Raw genomic sequence first — 13,912 nt, forward strand, 5'->3', positions numbered from 1 at the left:
CTTCCCTTCTGCCAACCTGGCGCCTTGTCAACACGCCTATACTATAGCGGGATGCCACGTCATCATACCCGACCACCAGGGCGGTACAGAACTCATACCTTAAGACTCTTGAGGACACCTTAAATACTATTTTTGAACCTATCCTAGATGATATAACTATGGCCTTGAGAAAATAAAAAAGACCTTGTGCTAAATATCCTATATCCCAAATTGTGTCTACCAAAAAACTTTCGATGCAACATCAAAGTTTTCTTCCAGCTATTGATTATATCATAATCCCTACATCAATACAAAAAGCCTTAAAAAGTGATAATTGATTCGAGCCATGAATGAAGAAATGGGTGCATTAGAAAGGAATAAGACATGGGAGATTGTAAAGAGACCAAATGATCGATAAAAAGACAGTGGGTTGTAGGTGGATATACATAGTTAAGTATCGGTCTAATGGCACACTGGATTGGTATAAGGCAATGTTAGTTGCAAAAGGGTACACCCAAACCTATCAGATTGATTACAAGAAGACTTTTCCTCTAGTGGTCAAAATGATTACAGTCAGGATTATTCTTTTCTTGGTAGTGCACTTTGGTTGGGAGATACATCAATTTGATGTTAAAAATGCCTTATTGCGTGGAATCTTGGAGGAAGAAGTGTACATGGAGATTGCACCTGGTTATGGTGTCACTTATGAAGGAATAAGGTGTGTAGACTTAAAAAGGCTCTATATGGTCTTAAACAATCACCTCGATCCTAGTTTGAAAGGTTTACTAAAGCTATGATATCGTTGGGGTACGGGCAAAGCCAAGGTGACCATACACAGTTTATAAAATATTTTTAGGATGGTAAACTCACTCTAATTTTTGTCTATTAGATGATATGATTATTGCATGTGTTGATGAGATTGAAAAACAAACTTTGAGGGAGTGTCTGGCTGCTTGGGAAGCTGAAGTACTTTCTTGGGATAGATATTGCTTACTCCAGACAAGACATCTTTGTTTTTTAAAGAAAATACATCCTTGATCTCCTTAAAGAGACTACTATGTTGGGTTGTAAGACCACTGGAGTGCCAATAGAGCAAAATCATAGGATTTGGAATGATGAGGAAAGGCCAAAGGTGGAGAAGTCACAATATCAAAGACTTTGGGAAAGCTCATATATCTATCACACACTAGGCCGGACATAGCCTATGAATTAAGTGTGGTTAGACAATTCATGCATGATCCAAGAGAAAGACACTTACAGGTAGTAAATATAATTATTTAGTACTTAAAAACCTCTCCAGGGAAAGGATTGCTATTTAAAAAATGGGAAAACTTATTCATGAAAGTATATACTGATGGTGATTATGTACGATCAATTGTTGATAGGAGAACCACCACAGGCTATTCCATATTCTTGGGTGGAAATCTGGTGACATGGAGGAGCAAGAAACAAAATGTAGTTGCAAGATCAAGTGTGGAGGAAGAATTTAGAGCCATGGCTAAAGGAATTTGTGAACTATTATCGATGAAGATCATACTCAATGACCTCAAAGTAAAATATGAAGCTCCTATGGGACTGGTGTGTGATAAGAAGTCTGTCATCATTATTGCACACAATCCAGTTCAACATGATAGAACAAAGAACGTAGAGATAGACTGACATTTTATTAAGGAGAACTGGATAATGGTCTTATAGTCACCGAGTACATCCCTTCAAAACTAAATTTGGCAGATATGTTCACAATTGGTAGATCCCTTCAAAGATCTTACTTGCAAGCTAAGAATGATAGATATACATGCACCAACTTGAAGAGGAGTGTTGCGTAATTAGGAGATAACTATTCCATAATTAGTGTAGATTATGTTTAGTATTTATTAAGACAAATTTGATATCTTTTGGCGATTTGATTTGTATAACTTTAATTACCTATTATTTATTTTCTTAATTAGGTTGTAAATACTCTATAAATTTAGACTGTAATCACATTTATAAATGCATTCAGAAATACATTCAATCGTTTTCTTTCAACTCTAGCTCTCTTAAATTTGCTACTTTGAAACAATGAAATAACTATAAAAATATGTGGAATCTTGTTGAAAGTCCAAGGAAGCCAAAACAAATCAATGCTAAAATCATTCACCTTAAGCAAGAAAATAAAAAATAATGAAAAGAAATCTAGTTTATTTGAAGGAGCATCAACTCAAGGAGACTTGACAAGAACACCGAGAATTAGAAGATGATGATAAAAATACAATGAAGATGACGAGGATAACAATGATGGAGAGGAAACTGGTGATGATCACAATAATCATAATCATGAAGAAACCTTTCAAGGAGGAGTGTTAGAATTTGAGAAGTTTCTTTCTATATGATGTTCTGATGATGGTTTTTTGTTGTCATTTATTCTCTTTTTAAATTAAAATATTACATATGAGAAGATAAATGGTAGTTTAGAACGTCCACGAAAGAATGTCTTATAGGATTGAGTGAATTTTTTGAGATTTGGAATCATAATCATATGATAATATACAATACCTTCTCTTATCAAATACTCTCGCCAGTATTCAATTAAAACTTCTGCATTTACTCTAATCTAATAATATCCTCCACCACTGTTAACACTTTAATACAAAGAGACAGTACCATCCTCCCCATGCCTCTCACTAGATTCAATTTGGATCAATCATTTCTTTAACTAAGACTTTTCTTTAAACCCTCTATTAAATTATATGTAGAAATGGTCATGGCTTACGATCCCTTGTTGGAAGTTTCTTCATATATATCACTTCTCGCTTGGAAAGTAAAAGGTCAATGACTATTTCAACTTTGTATAGAGCACATAGTTGAACATTGTAAATATTTTATCTTTTTTTGCAGATAAAGCTTTGCAGAGTTCAATTCTAGTTTTATTCGATCAATTATACAAGTTTTAAGTTTTAAGATTTCACTCCACAGACAAAAAAAGAAAATACATACCTGGTTTAAGTAACTACTTTTGAAATAAGAGATCCGTGTATAGTTGTGTAGCTTAATTAAGAAAAACAGAAGAACGAACGGCCATTGGAGAATGTATAGTTAGAAACAGTATAACTTAGATCAATATCTATGAAATAATTGCTGCACCAAATTTCCTGATACATATCAACTAAACTTGATTCATATTTTTAACAATGTTTTGTAAAAACATTCTCATCATTGTAACATCATTTTACTTTCAAATTACAAACTAAAATAGAAAAAATTTAAAATGGAAGTTCCTTCTGTACAAAGTTGCCTCAGTTAATCTATGATCTAGCTCAGTCTCCCTAAGGTCCAGCCTGCTAGAGTGATTTACAAACTTGTCTCATCTAACATTATCTTCTATTTGCTTCCTCTAAGATTATCTATCTCAGGTTCTCCATGAAAATGCTTTACAACTGATTGAAGTGAGAGATGATATTTAGGAACTCATCCTCCTGGCATGGAATTGTGAGAGCACCCTTTGGATGATCATATCCAAATTCTTCTTCTGCTTTACTAAGCAATTCTTGAAATGAAGGCTGGTTCAAGTATGATACTGGAATCACACACCGCCTCATTTCATCTCCAACATAAACTGCAATATAGCCCTTTGGTACTTCACCCCCCTTGGAGGCCACTTGGATTGTAGAAACTGATGCTCGTCTAAGAATACCTTTTATGCGGAAACCCATTGTTTTATCTTTCTTCACTCCACAAAGAATATATTGATGTTAGAGGATTTGTGTATGAAAGAAATTTTTAACTTGTATTACTTGAGGAATGCAATCAGTTGTGGTGCTTGAAACCCAAACTATTACTGCATATATAGTTTCCAAATGCCCTCTGCTAACTCATAAACCTCAATTATTGATCTTTTGATTGTCTACAATGGATTCAACCAAGAGACAAGATCACAAGGTGTTGTCTTAGATATCTCCTTCAAGGACTTGGCAATTCAATGGGACTACTTACCCCGCCTTTTTAGATTCTAGCCAACAGATTTACCCCCTTCAAATTAAAATTGAAAGCAATGCTTATTCATGAGTTATGATTCTACAGCTATTTCAATGATCGACATGCTTTAGACATCTCACATGCATCGCCATGTGTAGACTAAATTGAATTGGAGGTTAGAAGAGAAGCAATATTGAACGCATCTTCACGGTGCCCTATGAACCACACTCTTTCTGTGTCTGGCAAATTTGAGAACAACCATTTCAACTTCCATAAATGAAATTCCTCTCGTCAAATAAGTGTCAATATCATGGCGCATTAGATTTTTTTTTTCACACATATACTTCTAAGAGTCCTATGGACATTACCACATGCCCTTGTCTAGCAGTTGGCCCATGACTATTATCTCATAATCTTTCACCAATAATTCAAGTACCCTTCTTACATAAGCTTTATCTATATATATATTCACCGTTGCAAGCATTTTAGAACCAACACAAATCATTCACATCCTGAAGCAACAAAATTCATAAGCCTCAGCTCTCAAGCTCTATTCATACCATTTTGTTATCAAGTCTGAGCAAATCTACAACACAACAATGGGCTTTCGTTTACCTAGTATCAGAAGGGCATCGATCGCAGCAAACCAAGCATCTTCTAAGGGTATGGAGGTGCCAAAGGGTTATCTTGCAGTGTACGTTGGAGAGAAAATGAAGCGATTTGTGATCCTCATATCATACATTGAGCCAACCTTCATTCCAGGACATGTTGAGTGAAGCAGAGGAAGAGTTTGGATATGATCATCCCATGGGTGGTCTTACGATTCCTTGCAGTGAAGATGTCTTCCGAAGCACAACTTCACACTTGAATAGGCATTAAGTTTTGTACTATAGAAGTCTGACACATAATTGAAGAGCCATTTTGTCATAGGCATCTTCTCAATTTGTTAACATAACTCCTTTTTGAGTAATAGGAAACACACTAAGAATAACATGTTTGCTTTTTTTTATTTGTTTAATGACAACGAGTTCAACTACTCAAGAGGCCCCTCTATGTTTTCTGTGTTTTACATTGCAAATATTCACTTCACCTAGTATAAGAAGGGTTTCTTTCTGTGAAACAAAAGCAAAACGTGGCTCTCCAATGAATTTCAAGGCATATATAGAAAACATGGTTCCTAGCATGGGAAGAATTGTTAGCATTAAATTCAAAGTCGTCATCAGTTTTTTTTAGAAATTTGAATAGTCAATAATTATTAGCTTTAATCATAGTTTTTGAATGTTATTTATATTGTGATTTTACATGTAATTTTTAGTATAGCTTTCATGAGAGAGAATGTAGAATTTGAAAAGTTTATTGTAAGACTATTTACAGAGACTGTATTTTTATATGAAAACTAGCAGTGAAAAATAAAAGTTATATTCTTTATTTACAAATTGGTATTAGAGCTATGACCAGTATAACCAATAATATGTCTCTTCCTCAATTAACAAAGATGGTCAATTATGACAATTGGAGCATCCAAATGAAAGCCCTTATGGGATCTCAAGATTTTTGGGAGGTAGTTCAACAAGGTTTTGAAGAACCAGAAAATACTATTGGTTACTGAGTGACCCAAAACAAAGTGTTGAAAGAGACACGATCGAAAGATAAGGCAGCTTTGTACATGTTGTATAGAGCCGTTGATGAGGCAATCTTTGAGAAGATTGTTGGTGCATCCACTTCAAAGGAAGCATGGAACATCTTGGAAAAGGTGTTCAAGGGTGCAGTCCGAGTTAAAGAAATGCGTCTTCAAACTCTACGAGGTGAGTTGGAGGCCATGAAGATGAAGGATTCGGAAGATGTATCTAATTACATCACTCTGTGCAAACAATAGCCAATCAACTAAAACGCAATGTAGAGACTCTCATGTATGCAAGGGTCGTGTAGAAAATTCTTCTGTCATTAACCGATGACTTTGAAAATGTTGTATATGCAATCAAGGAGTCAAGAAATTTGGAAGAGATGACCATTGATGATCTTGCGGGTTCACTTGAAGCACATGAACAACGAAAAAAGAAAAAGAAACAAAAGGTCTTGGAGGAAGCCTTACAAACAAAGATGACCATAAAAAAAGACAAGGTGATGTACATGCAACATAACCGAGGAAAAGGACTTAGACGCGAAGGTCGCAGTTTTGATCACAACGGAGGTCATGGTCATGGAAACAACAATGAAGAAAGGGGACAAATGAACCAACAAAACTGTCGTGGACGAGGTCGTGATCGAGAAGATCGTTCACATCGTTCAAATGTTGAATGTAACAATTGTGGAAAATATAGACACTATGCAAAGGAGTGTTATGACAAGAAAAAAGTGGAAGAAAGTGCAAATTTAGTGGAGGAAGAGGAGACAAAAGAGAAAGGAATTATCACGATGGCCAATGAAGACGTCATTCTGGATAGTGACATGGTATGGTATCTAGACATTGGTGCTAGTAATCATATGTGTGGGCACAAATATCTGTTTCTTGTTATACAAGAGATAGAAGATGGACATGTGTCTTTTGGAGACTCAACAAAAGTTCCAATCAAAGGTCGGGGGAAAATATGTTTTTTCCAAAATGACGGAAAAGAATGCACTGTGGAGGATGTTTATTATGTACTCGATTTGAAGAATAATATTCTTAGTATGGGACAATTGTTGGAGAAAGGTTATCCAGTTTTCATGAAAGACCGGATTTTGCACATGAAGGACAAAAATTGATGAGTGCTTGCAAATGTCGAGATGGCGAAGAATTGAATGTTCAAACTCAATTTAAAGAATACATTGTCGGAGAAGTCTTTTTGTGATGAAGAAATTGAGCTTGAAGATTTAAGGGGAAAATCAAGTAGTTTGGAAGAATTTTGAAATTTACTGAATAATAAAAGCAAAATCTTCTAAAAGTAGTGTCCTGCAATCTCAATTGGAGAGTGTTGAAGAAAAATTTGGTAACCTGGAAAGAAGGTTTACAAAATTTGAAGAAAAATATATTGCTATGGAGAAAGACAAAGAAAGTAGAGTCAATCAAGTTGAAGAACTCAATTTGTTACTTTTGGCACAAAATGAAAAGGTGAATGAATTACAATCCAAATTAGAAACCCATTATAATTTTACAAATGCCCTTGAAGCTATCAAGAAGCTAAGGGCAGAACCAAAGGTCAATGACAAGTATCTTCCATCTTTTGTTATTGTTGATGAGATTGTAAGAAATAATATTTCACATAGTATGACTGCAGGGTGCAGTAAAGTTCTCTGTGAAAATAATGGTTTTGATTTGGGAAAATACAGTAAATGGAATGTTGTAAAGGCATTATCTGAAAGGGATATATGGTCTAATCATTATGTTCCAAGCTTATTGAAGTCATAGTCTTTCTTAAATACTTTTAATTCAGAGGGTGAAAGTGCAGAAAATTTTGTTTGGGAGACTAAAAGTATTTCAATCCAAAACTCTACAAGGGTTGGTGCAGTGAAGGCAGTGAAGAAGACTGAAGTTGCTTATAATACAGCAGTGTGGTAAATGTTGGGAAAATATTGGAAATTCGGGTGATGACGATCAGAAAAACAATCTGAATGAAGAATATGAAATGTTTGATTTTAAGGGAAGAATTTGTTAGCATTAAACTCAACGTCGTCATCAGTTTTATTTAAAAATTTGAATGGTCAATAATTATTAGCTTTAATCATAGTTTTGAATGTAATTTATGTTGTGATTTTAAATGTAATTTATAGTATAGCTTTGATGAGAAAGAATGTAGAATTTGAGAAGTCTATTGCAAGACTATTTAAATAGACTGTATTATTATATGAAAAGTAATAAGAAAATAAAAGTTATATTATCTATTCACAAGAACGACAATAGTTTTACTAGAATCAACGCGAAAGATAGTTTAAGTTAAATTTTAGGGTGTCAAGGGCTTGACAACAGGTGAGGTGTACGTTGAGTCGTAGGGATTGAGTGCAAGAATGATGGACGTGAGATAAATTAAGGGTTATCTTCAGAGACCCTTGAATAATACCAGCCTACTTCCATAGTCAAAATATTTTTTTCTTATACCATTTACTGATGGTTTATCTCAATTAATGCTTTTCTTTGGCTTTTGTTTCTTATATAAATGAACTTGTGATCGTTAGTATGCTTGAAAAGGCTCAATGTTTCAATCCAATCACCTACCACAATTAATATCTTTTCTATTTCACTACTATACTGATGTTTCTATTATCATCCAAGTATCAGGTTGTGTAAGAAAATGGAAGATGTAATAATATCCCCTCGAGCCTAGTGGGCAAGTCTACTACTAGAGGCTGGACGACCGTAGGATACCTCGGTATCCGGTAATGACCAACTGCCATGAAAATGCATTAAGGCAAGTAAACGATTAACTTAGAATAAGTTGTATGGAAAATTAGGTAATATGGTCTTAATCATGATACCTATGCTAATCATGATCCAACAGTAAAAGAATCCATCAAGACCATATAAATAGGCACAACAACCAAGGCAATGGTATGTCTATTGTTAATGCGTTTAGTGCATCAGCATACTGAATACTTACTTGAGTGTCAGAACCTCTTGCAAGTACACTCCGAACTAAGATCTGAAGTTGTATCATACTTGATATTTTTTATTCAAAGAATTGTTGAGTAAAGCTGAGGAAGAGTGTAGGTATGATCCATGGGTGGTCTTACAATTCCATGCAGCAAAGATATCTTCCTAAATATAACTTCACATATGAATTTACTATAATCTTGCACGGTATATCTTCCTAAATATAGTTTTTTTTTTACTGTTCATTAGTTACCCGGGCAATATTCACTTCTTCAGCATGAGCAGGTTGCTGTGCTATAATAAAAAAGGCTTTGTTGTCAAGTAAATTTAAAGTATTTTCACTAGGACCAAGGTGAAAGATCATTTTATTTGGGGCAAAGTTAATTTTTTCAATCATTTGGCTAGCAACATTCAAACGACATTTAAATGTTGGGGTAACAGAGCCTTGACCCTTCATTAGGTGTGCCTCCCTTAATGAATGTGCAGTAAGTATGAAGCTAACAAGAAAAAACTAATATTGCAAGAACCCATCCTCCTGGCATGGAATTGTGAGACCACCAGTCAGATGATCACACATGAATTCTTGAAATGAAGGTGTGTTCATGTATGATAATGGAATAGAAAACCGTTTCATCTTATCTCCAACATAAACTGCAAGAAAGCCTATTCGAACTTCAATCCCCTAAATAATGTTCGTCTCATAATACTTGTTGTTAGGAAACCGTTATACTATATTCCTCCACACAACAAATAATACACTGTTACTGATATCTTGTTTGAGAAAGAAATATTTTGAATTCTGATACTTGAAAGCACGCAATCACTTGGGTCGTTTCGGAACCCAAGAAATGTTATATATATAGTTGCCAAAGGAGTCTACAGAGGAGTCTACCAAGACACAGGGGATCTCATGGTGTTGTCTTAGAGATGGCTTCAAAACAATAGGAATTTCAATGATGGACCCGTTTTTGAGATTATGGCTAACACATTTATCCACTTCAAGTTAAAGACATCGACAAAGGTGAAACCAAATGCTTGTTCATTCATTGATCATCCTACTATAGCTCTTTCAATGATGGACATCTCAATAATAAATGACAACTATTAATGTACCAACTTGTATACATGTGAGAGTCCTCTTAGACATTACCACATGCCCTTGTCTCTCAGTTGCTCCCAATCTCATAATCTTTCACCAATAATTCAAGTTCCCTTCTTACATAAGCTTTATCTATATATATTCACCGTTGCAAGCATTTTAGAACCAACACAAATCATTCACATCCTGAAGTAACAAAATTCATAAGCCTCAACTCTCAAGCTCTATTCGTACCATTTTGTTATCAAGTCTGAGCAAATATACAACACAAGAATGGGCTTTCGTTTACCTAGTATCAGAAGGACATCATTCGCAGCAAACCAAACATCTTCTAAGAGTATGGAGGTGCCAAAGGGTTATCTTGCAGTGTACGTTGGAGAGAAAATGAAGCGATTTGTGATCCCCATATCATACTTGATCCAACCTTCATTCCAGGACATGTTGAGTGAAGTAGAGGAAGAGTTTGGATATGATCATCCCATGGGTGGTCTTACGATTCCTTGCAGTGAAGATGTCTTCCAAAGCACAACTTCACACTTGAATAGACATTAAGTCTGGTAATATAGAAGTCTGACACAGAATTGAAGAGCCATTTTGTTATAGGCATCTTCTCAATTTGTAAATATAACTCCTTTTTGAGTATAGGAAAAATGCGATCATAGTAAGATTTTTTCTTCTTTTTATTTGTTTAATGATGTTGAGAATCCCTTCTTATTTTAATGAGGATCATGACCAATGAATCTTGATAACTAATCCATTGAATATATTAAATGATGGCCATTCCAAAAGTATCTGTTGGGGCATACTGTGTTGGGGAATACGGTGCTGGGTTTGAGGATTGCATGGCTCAGGTTGCCTGCTTGCATCCTAGGGTGGACCTATCTCAGATTGGGTTGACCAAGAGAGTTGTTGATGGGCAACTAGTTGACGCCCAGGAGTAACTCTCTTTTCATTGTAACTTAACTGTTTTACAGACAATTTCAGCAAATTGTGTATATATATATCTGCTTGTTTATAAAATCTAATGTATTCTTAAATTGCTCCTTTAACTGCTTTGTCTGACTTGCTTAGTCTAACAATGCTTTTAGGGTCTTCACGACTTTGGTAGCACGCTTCTTTACTGCTTGTTGACTTTGATCTTCGTAAAAGCCATTCCTACCCAAGCTCTCACTTCGCCCTAACCTTTGCCAAATGAAGGTAAGGGAACGCCGTTCTCGACCTTGGCTTATAGGTCAAGGGAGATCTTTAACTAGGTACCGCACCACTCTCAACGTCGTCTCTCAAGACAAGGGAGACCTTTGATTGGAAACTAAGTAGTTCTCGACCTTGCCTTAAGGAAAGGGAGGTCTGCACTTAGCTAGTCTCGTCTTTCCCACATAAGGATAAGGGAGACATGTAACCAGGGCACATACTAGCCTTGCCTTACAATACAAGGAAGTGGTCCTTCTTTAGGACCTCGCCCTAGCCGTGTAGAGGCAGGGGAGGATTTTAACTGGCAACCGTTTCGTTCTCGACCTTGGCGTTCCCACAAAAGAGGGAGGCTCACTAAAAACCTTGCTCTTCCTAGTCTTGTTGTTTATAACTCGAGGCAGATGCTCGTTTTACTGACATATTCCTTGCCGCACAGGGGCAAGGGAGGATTTCTTTGGTGAACCATACTATTCTCAGCCTTGGTGAACTCACACAAGAGTGAGGTTCACGAAGAACCATACTATTCTCAATCTTGGCGTATCAAACCAAAGGAGAGGTTCGTTTTACTAACCTCACCCTATTTGTACAAAGGTAGAGGAGGATTTTAACTTTAACTAACCTCATCCTTGTTGTATGAAGTCAAGGGAGGATTTTAATAACTGACCTCATCCTTGTTGTATGAAGTCAAGGGAGGATTTTAATAACTGACTTCATCCTTGTTGTATGAATTTAAAGGAGGATTTTAATAACTGACCTCATCCTTGATGTATGAAGTCAATGGAGGATTTTAATAACTGACCTCAACCTTGTTGTATGAAGTCAAGGGAGGATTTTAACGGTTGAACCATACTATTCTCAGCCTTGGTGAACTCACACAAGAGGGAGGCTCACTAAGAACCATACTACTCCTGATCTTGGTGTATAAAACCAAGGGAGAGGTTCATTAACTGCGTTATACAAAATATTTCTCTTTAAGTGAATAACTGAAACCTTTATTGGACGTCCTGATTAAAAAACCTTTATGAAGGAAAAAGAGTGTCCCCTAAATCTGTGTACAATGCAATAATCTTAACTGAAATAAAACTTAAGCACGTACGAGGGATTGCTCCACCTTCTAGAGTCTCGAGCCTGTATGCTCCATTCCCAAGGGCCTCTGACATGCGGACGGGTCCAGTCCACTTGGGAGACAACTTGTTTTCTAACTGGTGTGGGTGGTCTTCCCGCATTCCCAAGTCGACGACCTAGAACTATCGACCTCAATCTTCCCCAGGAGGTTGGATGGTGACTGAGCACACTCCTCTCTTGGTCTTGAGGCTGTTCTCATAGCACCTCTTGGAATCCTTCTGATTAGACTTCATGGGGATCACGATTCCTTCAAGGGAAGGCAACTTCATCTTCATGTGTCTCGACGAGGCCACTGCTCTAATCCTGTTCAAAGCAGGTCTGTCCAAAAGAATGTTGTAGGCCGAAGGAGCATTAATGACAAGGTACTTGATGTTGGCAGTGCGGGAGGCTGCATCGGAAGTGAAGGTTGTACACAGTTGTATGTTCCCCCGCACTTCCACCTGGTATCCTGCGAAGTCGTACAGACATCCAACGTAAGGCCTCACCTGGTCGAGAGACAGTTGCAACTTGTTGAAGGTCAACCAAAACATCACATCGGTGGAGCTTCCTTGATCCATTAGGATGTGGTGCACCTTTCTGCCTGTTGTCACCATTGAGATTACCACGGGATCATTATCATGCGAGACCACGTCCCGCAGGTTAGTCTTGGTGAAGACAAGGTCGGGCTCGAGCGTCAGGTCTAACCCCTGAGTTTCCACTATCATCACTCCCTTGGCGTACTTCTTGCGCTGGGAGACGGTACACCCTCCAGAGAATCCTCCTGCAATGGTGTTGATTTCCCCATGGATGGGCACCTCATGCCCCTGATCTTCTGTTGGGGCCGCTGTCGTCAGGGCCCCTTGCGGCTCTTGCAGGTAATCTTTCAAGAAGTTGCCTCTCACGAGTTCATCTAACTGGAAACCCAGCGCCAGACAATTGCGTATGTTATGGCCAACAACTTGGTGGAACACACACCAAGCGGTTTTTCTGAGCCCTAGCCTCTTATTAGTCTTTGGTGGGGGCTTTAGTCTGCTGGCTACGTCAGGGATAGCGATGAGCTCTTTAAGGTCCACCCAGAAATTGTGTCTGAGTGGAGTGTTTTCTCTTGTGCGTCCCCTGGTTTGGGGCTTCCTTGCTTCGTACGACGATTGTGCTCCTGGGGCCTTTGATTCCGTCATGGCCTCAAGTACCCTCATGGGCTGAGGACGACCTGTTCCCCAAGGTCAGACAGAACCAACGCTACTGCATTTTTCTATGACCTGATCCTCAACGACACTGTGTGTCATGGCCCGATGCCTGATCTTGCAAAATGTCTTTGGGCAACATCTGATCAGCGAGTCGCTGAAGGGTCCTGGTAGCACTCCTTTGGTGAAGGCGTGCACGGTCATGGCTTCGTCCTTGGTGTGCAACCTCACCACTTGTACCCCAAACCTGTTTAAGAACTCTTTCAAGGACTCTCCTTGGTACTGCTTTACGTTAAAGAGATCGTAAGAGATCAGAGGGGGAGCCCTGTTGACAATATACTATTCTCTGAACAACGTTGAGAACGGGTCGAATGAAGTAATGTGTTCGTCGGGGAGACTGACAAACACATAAATAGCTTACAGTACACGGCATCAGAACCTCCTGAAAGCATCATCTGGGTGTAGAACGCCGTGATATGCGCTTGCGGGTCCTCTAATCCTGTGAAGGTGACCTTCAGGCTCAAGGACGTGGCTGGTATCACGCTGTCCATGACCACCTAAGAGAACGACATGGGGGGAGCCTTAACTGGGAGTGGCGGGGCTCGCTCATCCACAGTACGTTCTCCTACCGTCTACAAATTCCTACGCAGTTTCTCATTGGTTTTGTGTAGCTCTTCATTGTTTGCTTGCAATCTGGCCAGATCAACCTGGATCCTATCCTGGTCGACTCTGGACGCTGCTACCACCTCCTGAAGGGCGTGTATGGTCTCCATGAGCTGCTGCATGGAGACGTTGTCCCCTCCTGAGGGCGCAGCAGATCCTTGTCTCGTGCTC

The 13,912-nt window shown here is 38.1% G+C and overlaps 2 protein-coding genes and 1 pseudogene across 2 annotated transcripts; 2 read left to right on the top strand and 1 right to left on the bottom strand.

Moving 5' to 3' along the window:
• Positions 1-470: 470 nt before the first annotated feature.
• LOC137833295 (uncharacterized) lies at positions 471-1,638 on the top strand. The gene is made up of 2 exons (XM_068641655.1): positions 471-697; positions 1,365-1,638. The coding sequence occupies exons 1-2, from the start codon at positions 471-473 to the stop codon at positions 1,636-1,638; spliced, it is 501 nt and encodes a 166-aa protein (XP_068497756.1).
• A 2,182-nt stretch (positions 1,639-3,820) lies between these two features.
• On the top strand, positions 3,821-4,969 carry LOC137831018 (auxin-induced protein X10A-like; annotated as a pseudogene).
• A 7,077-nt stretch (positions 4,970-12,046) lies between these two features.
• On the bottom strand, positions 12,047-13,072 carry LOC137833296 (uncharacterized). The gene has a single exon (XM_068641656.1). It carries the CDS (start codon positions 13,070-13,072, stop codon positions 12,047-12,049), a length of 1,026 nt encoding a protein of 341 aa, XP_068497757.1.
• Positions 13,073-13,912: the final 840 nt, after the last annotated feature.

This window comes from Phaseolus vulgaris, chromosome 6, assembly GCF_000499845.2.
Source record: "Phaseolus vulgaris cultivar G19833 chromosome 6, P. vulgaris v2.0, whole genome shotgun sequence".
Lineage (NCBI taxonomy): Eukaryota > Viridiplantae > Streptophyta > Magnoliopsida > Fabales > Fabaceae > Phaseolus > Phaseolus vulgaris.

Bases quoted from the DNA above. Each gene is read 5' to 3' on its own strand.
- LOC137833295 (XM_068641655.1), top strand. From the start codon at position 471: ATGTTAGTTGCAAAAGGGTACACCCAAACCTATCAGATTGATTACAAG. The intron at 698-1,364 runs GTGTGTAGACTT...AATTGTTGATAG, and splicing joins GTCACTTATGAAGGAATAAG to GAGAACCACCACAGGCTATT.
- LOC137833296 (XM_068641656.1), bottom strand. From the start codon at position 13,072: ATGACGGAATCAAAGGCCCCAGGAGCACAATCGTCGTACGAAGCAAGG.